Below are 16,679 nucleotides of genomic sequence, written 5' to 3' on the forward strand. Positions count from 1 at the left end.
GTTTATTAAATTTTGAGCGTGTCCGATGCGGCGTTTATTCAAGGGCGGCGTTTATTTTAAAATCATACTTCTTAATTTAAATCACTGGCAACAATTACGGTAGATCGTTTGTAAATATTATTTAAAACAGAATCATGTTTAAAGTTCTTATGTCTCGTTTTTTGCCGAGATAGAATAGTAATTGTCTGACTTGAGATCAAAGATCAGAAAATTAAGGACGGTGCCTACTAAATAAAAGGTATTTTAGCCCCGGTTTATGATTATGCAGGAAATGTAGATCTTAACAAGTGTTATTGAAATCCTAGAAGAAAATTGGGGGTAACCACGCACTTTTCAAAGATAATGCATGAATAATATTTGTAAAAAGCTTTAAAATACGAAGAAATGCATGACGTTTTTTTCTCAAATTGAAGCTTAATTATCTCTCAAAAATGCATGGTTACCCACAAATTTTTTTTTGGATACCAAGAGTATTTACTAAGATCTACTTTTTTTCCGGATAGTTTTAAGTCGCACAATAATATCCCTGAATTAGATAGCATCACCGATAGGAAACCAGAGTATCTCGAGATGCGCAGAACGTATGCGGCACAATAACACTAGTACGCACCGTCCCTAAACGTGTACTTGTTCCAAAATGACTTATGTTTAAACGTACGAACTAGCAACTTGTTCTCTTACGCTGATGACCATCAGGTCTATCAAGGCGGATCTAATATTACGGCTGTGACCGCCGATCTAGAAAAAAAGGCGGAAATGTATCGCAATGGTACAAGGCGAGTCTTCCGCATGCTAACCCGAAGACGCACCAAGTTTTAGCAATGACGCCTCGAAACGTTGACAAGGCAGCAAAGGATGAATGTACCCTCGACATCGATAATGGTAAAGGCAAGGTAAAGGTACACGTTATTTAACGTCGCAAGTTCCTTTACTCTCTAGAGAGTACTCTCCCAGGAAGCCGACGGATCAACAACTCAAACCAACAGGCAATTTAAGAATTATTGTAGTACACATATAGATGATTAACTCACCTTCACTGAACATATAAGCGACATCTGCAAAAAAGCGAGTAAGAAAATAGGGGCGCTATCAAGGCTACGCAACCTTATCTCATCCAAGACCAAGCTTCAACTGTACCTAACAGCAACCATTCTTCCTCATTTGACGTATTACCAGATCGTATGGCATTTTTGTAAACAATCTGAGAGGTGAAAACTGGAGAGACTGCAAGAACACGCTCTAAGAGTAACTTACAACTGCAGGACAGACACTTCTGAAGATCTTCTACGCCGGGCAAAGCTGCCCTCTCTCTACAACAGGGGCCTTCAAGACATTGTAACTTTTATGTACAAAGTTAGAAATGGCTTGGGCGCCTGATTACATAGTTGAGCTTTTTAATACAGCAAACAAAGGTTACTCCTTAAGAAATGCTGAATTTGAAATACCTCGCTACTCTACAGTAAGATACGGAAAACAATCGATCAGATATCAGGGTCCATATCTTTGGTCCATACTGTCCTTAAGCGATCGACAGCGACAGTCACTGGACAATTTTAGAAAAAGCATTAGAAAGAAAAACCTGACAGGTCTAATTGAGGGCACGTGCATCAATTGCAATTTATGCTCTACCAAACCACCTTTGCAATGGAATTTTATTTCATTTTATCTCTTTTTGTCCAGTGACTGCCACTCAATTGAATTGTTTAGCTGATACCAAGTAATTATAGACATGTCAATATTTTAGATTAGTCGAGACTAAGTTATAAATTTGTAAGTATTTTAGATTTTCTCTAATCAAGCAATTTCAAATTTGTAAATATTTTAGAGTATTACTTTTGTGTTTGGAATGTTCCTGTAGTGTCCTCAATTAGCTTATATTTAGCTAAATACTTTGACACTTAAATAAAGTTCTTCTTCTTCTTCTTTTTTCTTACAATCCTCAAATAAACGACGCATTCTTCTGATTGGGTGCGGCGTTTAATCGAGGGCGCGGCCGTTTTAATCGAGTAAATACGGTAAGGTTGACGACCGTGTAGATATTTGAAAGCTGACGTTTCGACCGTAATCCCTCAAGGGATCAAAACTCAACACGCAGTGGTCATCTATCTTTGTCATTTCATTTGAAACCAAATTTTTTTATATGTTGGGGTGGTCAGGCGACCACCTACTACCAGGATCGTTTACTGGAAGACAAATTGTCCGCGCGAAATAACGACGGATAGCTTAGGTTTAAGGCCGAGATGAATCCAAAATGGTACTTCAAATGGTACTTCAAGACTATGCACGGTTACACGGGACACAGGAAGGGAACTGGGCTACTGAATTACCAAGTCTTCTCCGTTTTCTTCGAGTCGTGTGTATGCAGCGGTCATAACGTCTCCCCGAGTGACCGAATTCAAGCGCCACTTAATCTTCTAAGCTCAACAAATTAGAACACACCATTCCACATGTTTCTTGTGTGTCAGTCTTTCGAAGTCCTCAGTTTGCGCTTTTGTAGGGCAGCGGCGGCTGTTCCTGGTCTCGGTTCCCGGAGTGCGGCGTCATGGAGTTTTCGAAGGGGACTGGTGCCATCCCTAACTGGCATCTCCCTAAAATAAATAAGAACAACAGGGACTATATGGCGAAAGCATAAACGAACGTAGAAATAAACTTCCAGACCAAGCCATGTTTCGTTTCAAGCAGTTGCTCTCTTCAATTCGGAAAACACACACAGGGGCTTGAAAGGCCGGCCTTACGATCTTAACTGCAGACAGTGCTGTTCTCCTTGTACTCTGCTCATCACTATACCTTGCCTTTTCCTCTAGTTACGATTAGCAATTTTCCATTCTCACGTTTCGTTTTATTACTGTGTTCCTACCTCGTCCGAGGGTTGACCTTCACTGGCGTAAAAGTGGAAAGTGCTCTCGGGTCGTCTCCAATGGATGAAGAAGGTGAAGACCTGGACTCCACATTTTTGTCCACATCGTGAGACTCGTCCCCCTGCATGGCCTGTAGCCTCAATTGCTCAACAGAAGCTTCACCGGAAAGTTGTCGAAATCTAAGGTGCAAATCACATTTAGCTGTTACATCTGAATTTTGTGAGACATTTACGTCAGCTGTCGAGCTTATGTAGAAACCAATCAATTTGATTTCGGGAACTGAAAACAGTTTAAATTAAATGTGGCTCAAACCAGTCTCAACACTTTCAAGAGACCTTGTTATTAGAAGGATTGACACTACAACACTTAATAACGTAACAGCAACGTTATGGTACCATGTGAAACATCAATTATTGCTGAACAAGATGCAGTTATTTTTGTGACGTAACAAGTTACCATGGCAACAGGAAAGCCTTGCAAAAACACCCTATATTTTGGCTTTAGTTGCTCATACCTGAAAAACGAAGTCCTTGAGCCCAATTTTTTATTGCACAAAAGTGACCAGCAGGCCAAGATGAAACACTCTGCAAAGTTTAAAAAAATTCTGTGCAGCGGATTCAGAGCTACCTTAAATTTTCAATTATTTACGATAACGCAGGTTTTTGTACTGAGAGGTTGAAAGCTACAAAGCTATGGCCAGATAGCCAACGAGTGTGCACACAGGTATCATTTACAAGATTCGCATCCTGTTGAGTTATTATGCGATCCAAAGTATGACCAAGTCCGTGAATTGGTTGATTTACCAGTTGCCTCAGATTTAGGGTATCCAGTAGTTCCAGAAATTCTCTTGTTTGATTGTTTGAGGTATTATCCAAATGAAGATTGACGTCTCCTACAATTAAGATTTGTCCAGAGAGTGATATAACATTAAGTGTTCCAAGAACATTGCAAATTCCAAAAAAAGAAATGTGCTGTTGTAAGGCCATTGGTAGTAGACGGAGGAGGACGGTATAGATGGTAATAATGTTAATCCATTCAGAGTTCATATTTAGGAGATGTTGAGCATGTTCAAAGGTATTATATTTCACAGTAGACGTCGGTGGGCAGTTATCAGCAACAAGTATGTCAAGACAGAATTTTTTAAACTTTGCAGAAAGTTTCATTCTGGCATGCTGATTACAAATGGTGATTACACAGTTCGTTTTTGAGATATGAGCAGCAAAACCAAAATATGGGGTGTTCTTGCAGAGCTTTCCTGTTGCTGCAGTAACTATTTACGTCACAAAAATGACCAAATCTTTTTCAGCAATAATTGGTATTTGATATGGTACCATAACATTGCTGTTAAGTGATAAAGTGTTGTAGTGTCAATCCTTCTAATAAGAGAGTTTCTTTCAAGTGTTAAACTGGTTTGAGCAACCTTAAGTTGGAAATGGCATGACAATTATTTACTGACTTGAAGAACATCAAAACATTATTTAACGGCTCGAGGACACGTATTCACTGATGCTGAACGAATCAATGGATATTTCTTTTTCTGTAGGAATGAATAACAAGAGGAGCAAACAAAACGATTTCTAACCTTCGCATCCTGAAGTCCGCAGCAGTATTTGGTCTTTTTATTTCTTTCCCGACTCGGGGAGGAGTGGGAAGTGAGCGACGAACAACCGAGTGGCTCCCAGAGAAACGAGAACTTCTAACGGACGGAGGGGACGGTGAGTAGCCTGGAGTGGTGGACGACAGTTGCGAGGCGCTGACGTCTTGTTGGGGAGAAGACGGCGGTAATTCACTGAAAGAAAAAAATAAAATACTGAAAGAATTGTCTTTAAAGTGAGCAAGATACAACTGTTTACGAGCGGTGACATTAACAGATTAAAGCTTGAGGGCTGCGTAAACGAATGCAATGACTTACCAAAAGCTTACAGCTACTTCGGTAACCGCATTTTTTACAGCGTTAGTACCAGTGTTAAAGTAATTTTTCATTTGTTCTGTGATCTGCAAATTTTTAACGTGTAAATACTAAAAAAATCTGAATCTAACAGCCTTATGCAAAAACCGCACCCAAAGTGAACAGGCAAAGGCTCGCCTATTTCCAAAGCAAAGTGGTGTTTAATTAGGGACCATGCAAGACACATAAGCAATTTCCCGAGCTGGATTTTTATAACCTCAAGCATTCGCAAGCGAATACAGCCCTCCTTGCCGCCGGAGTAGGCCACGTTACTTTGACTGTGAAGGGGTTTCTTCCGAATGCAAGAGTTAAAAAACGCTCTGAATGTGACGTCAAATACTGCCGAGACAACTCTGCAGTGCCGGTACAATGTTCATGTGGTTGTTGTAATACAACGGCATTTCAGAGATCTTGAGTTGGAATTTCGTCAAAGTCGCCAAGGAAAGTGCGAAGATCATTACTTTTATCCATTTATAATCTAACGTTCTTGTGCCTTCCATTCATTTAACCATAATCTACAAACTAGTTGAGAATGAACCCCTCCGCAAATAAGGAAGACAAACCAAATCGATTGCTCACTTCAGCGATCCATCAGAAGTTTCGTTTGCAGGAGATGTTTTGCTTCTTTCATTGCTCAATACCCTGAAATAGTGAAAGAAACAAAACCATCTAAGCGTAGTCTGAGGTTAAAACGTTCGTAAAGATCAAGTGTTCTAGTCGTAGTCATGCTTGATTCAAAACGCATAAAAAGGAGTCTCTCAACTCTTGGAGGCCTCCTTTCATGGGAACACATGAGCCCGCAACGCACTGCCCTACTCTCATGCCATAGACGTGGCTCCATGGCTAAGTTCATGAAGCATCGCAGCATACACCACCGCATGCAACGGTACCGCGAAGGTCGCGAATCCTGTTGAAGCCGCGAATTTTCTCAAGACTTTTTTTTACAGAGAATTTTATGTCATTCATTAAATATCCGCAATTCGCAAAAATTTAATCTCAATTCATGATTACTCTTCTTTTACTGTGCAGAACAAGGTAACGCTAACCATACATTCAGCCTAAACAGAAGCCAGACGTACATCATTTTGCCACCAATATAGAGATTTGAGCATCGCGTTTTCGTGAAACGGGAAACGGGAAACGGCAAGCTGCTGATTGTCAAAAAAGCGTGAAAATTCTAACTTGTCTTGCTCTAGCTTGCGCAGCTGGCGGTATTGTTGGTGCGAGAGGCTAATTAACGAGCGGCGAAGCCGCGCGAAGAATGGGGAGAGGAGCTGCTCACCTCCCCAGTCTTGCTCCTTTGAAAAGCTGTTCAATACTTGGGGCTAACTATTAATCAAGTTTCTTGTATCTTATATCTTTAGCAAAACGCAAATTTTAGTCCGAAGTCTGCCGTTTGCTGTAAACGAGACGATAAATCTCTCTAACACTAAGCCAAAACTCTCCAACATCAATAACTCTTTAATAGTAAATGTAGCGCCTTACTTGGAATATTCCAACCTCCACGCTTTCAGCTCTTCAAGAATATCATTCTTGTTGGCTGTGGAATCAGCTTCCTCTTCATAACTTTTTTCGGGTGTAAAAAGCCGAGGACTTTCAAGAAAAGCTACCATAGGTAACTTGGGTTGTTTCAGATCCTAGGTAAATATTAACAAGTTTATCATAATAAGGAAGTTTAATATTTGAGTTGCAAAATGACAGTTAATTTTGTGGTTTGAACTGAGCCTTGTCACTGTGCTCGCTGAATAAGAACAAGCAAACGTTCCAAGTTGCGAGCAAAAAACAAACCAAAACCCTTACAGCGTGCTCGTAAATGTATCCAGCCTCAAATACTTTTAATCGCTAAGATAAATCTCTCCAATGATCACAAGTACGTTTTACACGCTTTCCTAGAGGTTTCGCTTTTCATGCAGATTTAAGTTGTCAAGCTCACACGAGTGGCAGCTGTCAGTATCCTGACCAAGCTATTGGAAGACATGGGTCCATTTCTTTGCTGACATGTTTAACTCGTTTGCATTCCTACAAACTGCAGCTTGCACGCGCGGTTTTTCCCGCACATTGCTCAAGCAATTCTATTTGGCCTGTTGCTCTGATTATGCCTGTTGTGATTGGTCAAACTTCATTGCCCAATATAACAACCCATGGTGCGAATGAGAAGGGAAATGAGCTGCCCGTCGTAGAAAAGGGGACTCACTAATGGTCCAATGGGCACCACTGTGTCCCACAAAATATCTGAAAGCAGCGCGCTCCTGGGGTACCGCATTTGAATTCTACGGTCTTCATTCTGCACTTACGACAATGCACTAATGTTCCCAATAAAAACGAACTCCATAGGCCACTTCGGAAAATACCATAATACTCTTTGTTTGTCCCCCAGAATTTTGCATAAGCATTGTTTCCAGTTTCTCTTGGGACTTACAATGGTCCGAAGAGAAAACAAAAACAATGCTTATTCAAAATTTGAGGGGACAAACAAAGATTGTTATGGTATTTTCCGAAGTGGCCTATTGACTGATTAAGCCCTATTCTGTCAAACAGTACCCCCCACCAAGCCCTTTCCTTGGTCTTCAGCAACAGAATTCTTTACTGACCTTTCGCCGTGATTTCAGTGCTCTTGATATATTCCCGCAAATGACTTGACTGGAACCTGATTAAAGGAAAGACCACATTCTCATAATTACTAACTGTTGTGTTCATTATCCCATTAAGATTTTATAAGTTTAAAGCAAAAAAAATTGCTTTCATCAAAAGGATGTGAGAAAATAACCAAGGTGTTTTAACACACCTCTGAATTAATTATTTTTCAATTTTAAAAGCACTCTTACTGAACAATACATGTAAGTCGAACTGTCTACCATAAGCAAGAGTTAAGTCTATAACTGACACTCTCAGGGGTTGAAGTGTCAACAAATGGGTGGAAAATGAGCTCACCATAAGTTAGATCACTTGTGTCATCTTGTTGAAAAACGCCCGTACTAGTAGGTTCGTAGCTACCTAACAGTGAGCAACAAAAGTGTTTTGAATTAAAATCACAGTGCACACAAACTAATTTAAAACAATAATAATTATAATTATTAGGCATACAGTAGTTCCACATTTTTCCATGGAAAAGTAAACGTGCTAAGGATACGTGCACCTTAATTCAAAGAAATGGGTCACATCTCCTAAGCTACATTTAGCATTATTTACTCCCAAACTGGTGACAACTTCCATTGTCAAGTAAAAGCTCTTCAAAATATTAGATAGATTACATGTACATGTCCATTGTGTCAGTTTCTTCAATGCCAAATTCAGTGGACTTAACAAATCTAAGATCGCATGCCTCAATAACCTATGAGCAAGATCTTCATCTCTTGACAATTAGTGCAAACAGCACATGCCTGTACATGTAACTTGCTAAGAACTGACAAGGAATAATAATTACAAGCCTTAAAAATGTATATTTAAGATATTACCGGTATTTGAAACATTCTTAATGTACAACAATCTACATTCAGGATGTAAATGACTATGCATGTAACCTCTTACCACCAGCAGAGCCAGGTCGCTGTCCCAATGCACTAGACGGTCGCATCCGGGAGGCAGACGTTGGGCGTTGTCTTGTAGACATGGCACTAGAGGGTCTTTCATGTCTTGCACTACCAGCAGCTGAACCAGGTCGCATTGACTCAACTGTTAAAAGCAAAACAAAACAAAAAGTACACAAAAAAGCCAGTTGAAAAAATATTCAATAAATACAGTTTTGATACAATCACGGTTTTACCTTAAGAAATTCACATCTCTCCAGTAAGAGCCCATCTTTATAACTTAATTTCTTTTAACGATGAAATGATATATGAAATGGATCGCAGTTATGAACGCAATTTTTGCAATTGCGTAAAGAAGCCTGTCAAAAAATTCAGGACTTCAACGGGGTTTGAACCTGTGACCTCGTGATACTGGTGCGACGCTCTAACCAACTGAGATATGAAGCCACTGACATTGGGAGCTGGTCATTTGTGGGTTCTAATGTTCCCAACCTCAGTGGCTTCATAGCTCAGTTGGTTAGAGCGTCGCACCGGTATCGCGAGGTCACGGGTTCAAACCTCGTTGAAGTCCTGAAATTTTCAGGCTTCTTTACGCAATTGCAAAAATTACGTTCATAACTGTGAAGATCGAAACTTCACTTGATTTATTTCTTTTCACAGCATTTACATAAAAACAAAAGACAAGCTGAACACTTAACAAAAACAAAGCATTATTCATTAGTTTAAAAATGCAGACCATCTTTTCTGAACACCTTCCTTCCGACTGTGTGAGAAACACTTATAGATTTTACTCTCCCTAAATTGCCAGAAAATTTTACTTGTCAATGGGGTTGGTTCAAAGGTGAAGAGTTTTAACACAATTTAAAAACTGTGGATTAATTTTATGGTTTTCTTTTTTTGCATAACACTGAAACAATCAACAAACATTCTTATTTACGTGTCTATCCACAGACCTGCATCATCATCATCATCATTCTCATGCTCTTCAAGTATAATTGCCTTGATTCCTTCACTGACTAGCTGAAAGTCGGTTTTGAGATGTTTGGGAACTTTGTTCACCCTATGTGATGCTGGAGGCTCCCGCAGCATTGACTGGCCACCAACTTTTTCCACCAAAAAAGGCTCATCATCCAAGATTTTCACATTCGAAACAGCTCTGTGAATTGCTGCACGATATTCATAGCTTTCAATTTCCTGTAAAATTAAATAATCTGATGTCATATTATCAAAAAAAGCCAAAACTTCGAGGACTGAAAATTTAAAAGCACAAAGGTAATACATGTAAAACTAACACTAGTAATTAATGATAATTATTTACCCAGAAAGCTCCTCTCACATGAAAGTGGTTTTTAGGGAGGTTCCGCATCTGATCGAACCAACAACAAACTTAACCCACATAATCAAACTGGGGTCACATTAGTGGGAGGTGAATGCAATCACCACTACCCCATCCCTGCTGCCGTACTATTTTTACTTTAGCTTGTAATTATTACAATATTTCATAACAAGCCGGTAAAAAGCCCAAATATCTCATGTACAGTATGAAATTCTTGTTAATATTATTTTGAATCAGTCACTCTGTACAGCTGATAATGTACAGTGTATGTATACCTGTGCAGAAAATGCTGTTGAAATCAATCAATGATCACATGCGTTTATCAATGCAATCATAAAGTAATATTATACTATCAAAACTATGAGACAGTGTGCTGAAATTTATTATTATTATAAATTACTTTTTTTAAAAGACAAAGGTACAGTAGGTAACATGTTGACAATTCTGTCACCATATTCAAAGCAAAGTGAATGTTTCTGTGTAGTTGAATACAAATTTAATAGAAACAGTAAAATAAAACTTTGGGCTGTGTTCAGTCTTCAGTATATCTCTGTTTTCGCTTGGAATTCTGCTTTTCCTCCTCAACAAGATCAACTCCAAGCTAATTACAGCTAGCTTTGGTGATGTGCTTCTTGATGACACATAAAATGTACATATTAAAGTTGCCAAAGGAGTTTTATACAGCTGTACATGAATGATTAGACTACAAGAAAGGGAGATAAGCACAGCCAGTTTGTTTCTTATCTTCAATGCAGTCAGTTTGCACTTTCAAACTGCACTTTTTTAGTTCAAAGTCACCTCTACATGTAGCTATGTACGCAGGTGAAGCTTCCTTACCTCTGACGAAGCTTCAGGGTGTGGGGCTGAACAGATGGGATTGCCTTCTAATGTCAAGATCTTCAGGGACGAGCACAGACACAAAAACTCAACCTGAGCAATGTCATTCACATTATTGCTGCAAAAGAAATTCACTGCTTTCACAGTAACCAAAAGTGAAAAGGTGAAAAACGAAGCTTATTGAGGGATAGGATATAAAAAAACACATGTAATTTCCTGATTACACTTCCCTCTTTCTCCTTTCTGTTGTTTCACAGAAACAATAATTGCTGAAGTCTGAAGTCAGGTGCAGTTCATTGAGAAGATTGCCAAACGTAGGGATGCCACCTTCAATGGGACAGTCAATAACTACTACTACTGCTGCTGCTGCTGCTACTACTACTACTACTACTAATAATAATAATAATAGTAATTTTGGGGTGATCATCCTTTTACTTGTAGTTTGTGCTATTCTCCTGTAACCCATTGACTGCTGAACTGCCTTCCATTGCTGAAGAAAAATCATGTGACGTCAACCAGAGTAAAATCTATGAAGTCTCACTCCTGTAGAAGTCAAGGGCATTACTAAACCACAAAACAGCAAAGTGAAACACTGAAACACCATGTACGACCCCACCATACATTCAATACTAACCAAAAATGATTGGATTTGAGATTAAAATCGTTTTAGGCCTAAATTAGGCCTGAAATGTTATTGCCCCTGATCTCAATTTTAATCTGAATCCTAATCTCAATCTTGATGAATTAGGAGCAATAACATTTTAGGCCTAAAACAATATTTAATGTCAAATCCAACCTTCGTTGGTTAGTATTCAATGTATGGTCGGGTCATACATTGTGTTCTGGTGTTTCACTGTTTTGTGGTTTTACTAGTAAATTATGTCCAGGAATTACCGGTAATGGGTTAAAGGGGTTTTTGAGTAGATGTACTGTAGAAGTTCTTAACTTATGTGCACGCAGTTTATCTAGATTGTAGAAACTAAATAAAATTATAATAAGCCAACATAGTCTGATCCTTTGGTACAATGAATGAATAATACTATCATTGTTTATAGAACTTTGGTCTTCTTCTTTTTTCCTCACCCTTCTAAATCCAGGATTTCCAGTTGATCCAGCATACTAACAGGACTGACATCCTCTATATGGTTAAAAGATAAGTAGAGTTCCTAAAGACAAAAACTACATGTAAGCTGAAAAGTAGATCTCCAAGATTATACAACATAGTTTTGAAAGTCATATGTGTTAGACATTACAGTCAGTGGTAAATTATAGTAAGTGTTTATGTACCTTCAGAGACGAAACTGAACTTATTCCATCTAAATCAACAAGTCCTGATCTTGACAACCACAGAGTCCTTAAGTTGGACAGCGAGGTGCCAAGATCTCTAAACAAAATACAAGTAAACAAATAAACAATAACTCATGTGATATTAATGGGGCTAAATTGTCACACAAAAATAATGCAATTTCATGACACCCAAAATGCCCAAAAGGTAGAATGTAACATTGCAATTACCGCTTAAAACTATTAAACAACATCAAAGAAATACAGCAAAATGAAAGAGAAACATAGATGGACAGAAAATGGACAAGATTGAAACAGATCGCATTTTTTGGTAATCTTGAAAAAAGTCTGCCCGGCGTTTTTCAAGTTATAATGTCAAATCACCCGGATAAAGGTCGCTTTTGCTTAGAATTGTCTTGTTTGTGATGTAACGATAATTTTATCAATAAAGGAACCCCACATTACCATTTTTGAGAGATTTCCCTGAAACACCCTAAAATAGCGCCTTACATGTAACGCATTCATTCTGGAGTGTGGATGCAGAAAAAAATTAATAAGATCAAGGATAGTAGCATACTAACCTTATTGTTGCTATAATGCTATCATTCAACTTTAATTCAACAAGGTTTGGTACCAACATTCCTGGAAATTAAAAAATATTTTACATATTTAAATTAACATACCGGTACATGTATCAGATACTGTAAGCAAAATTTATAATAAAAGTTCAGTCAAACTAGAAACATCAATATTGGTTTTACAATAGGAGTATAAAAGGGATCAACATTAATTTTGCAGTTGTCTGTGGTCATCCCAGATGGTTTAAGATGGTTTAAAATTCATAAAAATGATCAAAATAAAAACTCCAAAAGTCGTCCTTTGGATGACTGTGCGATGTGTTCACATTTTTTCAATATTTTCATGGAGTGATATTATGTATTAATTTTTTAGAAACCAACAGCAGTGAAAAATAATATTATCATGTTTCTGTATGAACTCCACTTTAACCTTCCCCGTTCTCTGTGTGTTTACCAAGGAAAGGAATTTGATCAGCGTAAACATCACACTTACCAAAATTTCCAAGGCTATTGTCTCTTGTATCAACTTTCATTTCAAGGTATTCCACTTCCTCCAGATTTTTCATTCCAGTAAGTGATCTCTGTTTACATAAATATAGAAATAAATAGATAGATAAATAAATAAATAAATGAAAGAATGAAGAAACAAACAAAACCAATCAACAATAGCAGTATTAAACTTAAATTTTTAGCTACTCAATGATAGATGACAGTGGAGATGCCTATAAGTATGCTCAAGGAAGTAGCAAGCAAGCATATGCATCATTGATGACAGTGAATGTGTGAGCAGCAGTCACTAGACATCTTTGCATTTCTATTCCTAAGTGTTAAGCAAATAGTTCAAACTAAATGCCAAGAAAGGGAGGAGAAATGAGAGCAATAGCTAGTTTCAAATTGTCGCTTGATTGCAACGGGCCCCTAACCCTAATCCCTAGCTAAATTGTATATTGTACATGGATTCTGAGACTGCTAGCCAGAATTACCTCAACATTAATTCACTTTCGTTTAAGACAAGTGCCACAGATGTAAATGTACAATGCATTTAAAAGCAGGTACTGTAGATGACATTTTTAATTAGAATTCTGATTCTTTAACATTATCTATTTACCGTGTTAACCCATGGACTCTAAGGTACCCTTGTATGCCCCCAGCTGTTGAGTAAAATCGTCTGGCGTTAGACGGAGTAAGACTTATCAAGTCTTACTCCCAGGAATCGTCAATGGGTCAATACTAAGGTTACTAGAAGAAGTTTATTCACTTCATACCAGTTTTGAAGGTGAAAGAAATTCCTCCAATAACAGATCAGCCTCTTCATCCTGTATTATGGGATCAGGATTAGCAGAGCTGTCATCGATCTCTCTTATTCTCACAGTGGAAATCTCTCTAGGGACAGCAGGCACAGCTTCAATCTCCTCCAGGGTTAGTTGAAACTCGTCCATCCCTAGACTAAACCAAACATGATGACACTGAATGTTCAGCATACAATGCTGCATAGAAAAAGTTTACAAACTCCAACCAATGCTCAGTGGTTTCAATTATTAGTGCCAACAGCTGAGGAAAAGTGTCTACAACTTCACTCAGAGAAGTTGGCTACTTTTTTCCCTAAATTGAAGTAATAGATAATTTTCACAGTCACACAAAAAAATAAAATCGAAACTGTTCAATGAAAAAAGCCAAGAACTTGGAATATTGTAGGAAACAAATAATTTTAAGAAAAACATGACACTCCTGAGTTTTACAACAGACATGTTTCGGCAGTTGCCTCTGCCATCTTCAGTTTAAAATGAAACATGTCTGTTGTAAAACTCGGGAGTGTCATGTTTTTCTCAAAATCAATTTCTTCACTGCTTTTATCTAGACCATTTAGGCGACAAGTAATTATTCATAAATTATCTCTCCAATTTTCAGGTCAGTGTGGACAACACCATTTCTGAGTTATTATTTTGTTGTAGCATTTCACGCAACTTTATAGAGTTTTGTATGGAGCCGCCATGTTGGTGTACAACCATGGTACACCAACTTGGTGGCCAGAAATCAGCAAGAACATCTGGAGTTCACTTTGCGGTGACAGCACTTACTTCATACATACATGTACATATATGTATGAACACATCTCCTAAAATTGTACTTGAAATGCTCAAACTGCTGAGATTCATAGTGATAGACATTGTCACGTAAGGTGGCAAAATGTTGTATTTTCAAAATGAAAGACGCCACAGAAATGGAAACTTGAAAAAAAGATTTATTTCTACGTCATCTTCAACCTCCTAGAGAAACAAATTCAAAACACTTTGGGATTTAGAGTGTAGATTTGATGATGTCACTGTGAAAACAATCTATTTAAAAACGTCTTTCAAACCCAAGAATAAAATTCATTTTGAAAACATAACGACAACAGCCTGTTACTCTACTCACACCCGCTGTCAACTTGAAATTTTATTGACCGCTGAACAACTGAAAGTTAGAAATGAGTCCCTATATTTGGCTTCAAATATTTTCTCTTTTTTCAAGAGGTCTCAGTGAAGGAGGGAGGGGTTCTCTCAGGCAGGAAAACCTGTCTTCATTGATGATGAACCTTGATTGGTTTTTTATGGGGATGACGTAGGGCTGGAGACTAGTGCTATAGTAAAGACTACTACTGGTTGCTGAGACCAGCAACAAAGGGTTTACCCTTTTCAGTGGTTGACAAATTCAAGACAAAAAGAGCTAAACTGCAGAATGGTGTGTATTGTTAAATGCCTCACTCATCAAAATAAATGATTTTGCTATGAGAATAGCAGGGTATTTTACAGTTACTCCACAAAAAGAATATCTGTAAGCAGCTATCCCTCTTGCACAAGATACATAATTTATGTACATTTACAGAGCAATAGTTGACTTGGAGACAAAATGTACTTTGATTTTTGCTGGACAGAGATAATCCTGCGATGCAATGGTAGATTTTGCAAAATGTAGGCTTACATGTATAAGGATAAAAATAATTATGCACCTACATTAACAAAAACAAGTTATAATTTCACAGTTGCTACTTAACAAGTAGATCGGTAGCCTGCAAGGGCTACATAACAATTATTACATGAGCCCGAGTTGGTTATAATCACTTCATATCCAACAAGGGCGAATGGAATAATTGTTTTAGTAAATTCTCAAACCGGGTTTTGCCGCCGATTTTTATTTCCACAATTTTACAAAGCGTCCCGAAAGAGCATCTTGGTGCACTATTTTCCATATGACGTAAAACTTCGACTATTGGCTCATAGTCTGAGTTTTTTAGCCAACCAAAAAGCTAGAAATGCAATAGTCGGCGCTGAAAATTTACTAAACGTCAATAGCCCATGAGGCGAAGCCAAATGGGCTATTGACCTGTGGCCCTTGAGGGCGAAGGGTCTAATTGTTTAAGTATCACCCAATTAGTCGGACATAAAAGGCAATAATAAAGTTAGCAAATGCAAGTTGAAGAAATATTTGTTTGGGAATAAAACGAAAGAAAACGTCACGCTTTTCGCTACTCGAGGACCATTACTAATAGTCCTCTAGTAGCGTAGCCAATTAAAATGCAGGATTTGCACTAGTCGGGTGATACTAATTTAATATAGACCCGGTACAGCTATAGTATTAATAACATAAACATATTACCTCTGCTTAATATAAAAATACGCTTATAAAAAATTATTGATAATTTTTCATAGACATACAAGTACTCGGCGACCTTCTTCAAAATAAGAAACCAACTTTTCCAGTAGAGGACACCAAATTTGGCGGAAGATCGAGCGAGCAAGATAAATTATAGTAGCGTGTATCGGTTGCCATCGTTTCCAAAGTTGTCATACCTCTTTCTTGAGTATCTAAGATTATCCTCCATCAAAGCCATCAGAGAAAGGTTTCTCTTGGTTTCCTGTCCACTCGCTACTGTAATTGCTCTCCCTAAAAATACATGGTCACGTTTTGTTGGTGGATAAATCCTAACATAACACCGTCCCTCAAACCGAGTCTTAGCACCGCCATTTTGGTTGAGCAGTAATGCCAAAATGCATGATGGGATTTCTTGTTGCTGCTCGGCTGATAACAAAAACAAGACGACAGAGTCGTTCACGTGGGATGCACAAGTCAGAATAATGATTCCAAGTTCGAGTGAGGCCTAAAACTACTGTGAAGTTTTTATACCCAATTATTCCATCAGGGATCAACCCTAATATTGGAATTGGGACCACACAAGGACAGAGAAAAACTCTGACCAGGGTGGGATTTGAACCCACGACCTTCAGATAAGATCACCGCTGCTCTACCGACTGAGCTACAATGCCAGAACGG

At 38.3% G+C, this 16,679-nt stretch overlaps 1 protein-coding gene across 1 annotated transcript in view; it reads right to left on the minus strand.

Moving 5' to 3' along the window:
- LOC137970702 (leucine-rich repeat-containing protein 56-like) overlaps positions 1-16,372 on the minus strand; it is a 16,955-nt gene extending 583 nt beyond the window's left edge. Inside the window, exons 1-16 of the mRNA XM_068817236.1 lie at positions 16,199-16,372; positions 13,634-13,814; positions 12,862-12,949; positions 12,372-12,432; positions 11,794-11,890; positions 11,590-11,672; positions 10,507-10,624; positions 9,287-9,527; positions 8,335-8,478; positions 7,738-7,800; positions 7,398-7,453; positions 6,292-6,443; positions 5,386-5,448; positions 4,441-4,647; positions 2,858-3,037; positions 1-2,588 (exon numbers count right to left, since the gene is read on the minus strand). The exon at positions 1-2,588 is cut by the window's left edge and continues 583 nt beyond it. Coding sequence (XP_068673337.1) covers positions 2,462-2,588; positions 2,858-3,037; positions 4,441-4,647; positions 5,386-5,448; positions 6,292-6,443; positions 7,398-7,453; positions 7,738-7,800; positions 8,335-8,478; positions 9,287-9,527; positions 10,507-10,624; positions 11,590-11,672; positions 11,794-11,890; positions 12,372-12,432; positions 12,862-12,949; positions 13,634-13,814; positions 16,199-16,239 — 1,902 coding nt within the window. The 5' untranslated portion in view covers positions 16,240-16,372 and the 3' untranslated portion in view covers positions 1-2,461. The remainder of the gene's footprint in view (positions 2,589-2,857; positions 3,038-4,440; positions 4,648-5,385; positions 5,449-6,291; positions 6,444-7,397; positions 7,454-7,737; positions 7,801-8,334; positions 8,479-9,286; positions 9,528-10,506; positions 10,625-11,589; positions 11,673-11,793; positions 11,891-12,371; positions 12,433-12,861; positions 12,950-13,633; positions 13,815-16,198) is intronic.
- Between the last annotated feature and the right edge of the window lie 307 nt (positions 16,373-16,679).

This window comes from Montipora foliosa, chromosome 9 (assembly GCF_036669935.1).
Source record: "Montipora foliosa isolate CH-2021 chromosome 9, ASM3666993v2, whole genome shotgun sequence".
Classification (NCBI taxonomy): Eukaryota; Metazoa; Cnidaria; class Anthozoa; order Scleractinia; family Acroporidae; genus Montipora; species Montipora foliosa.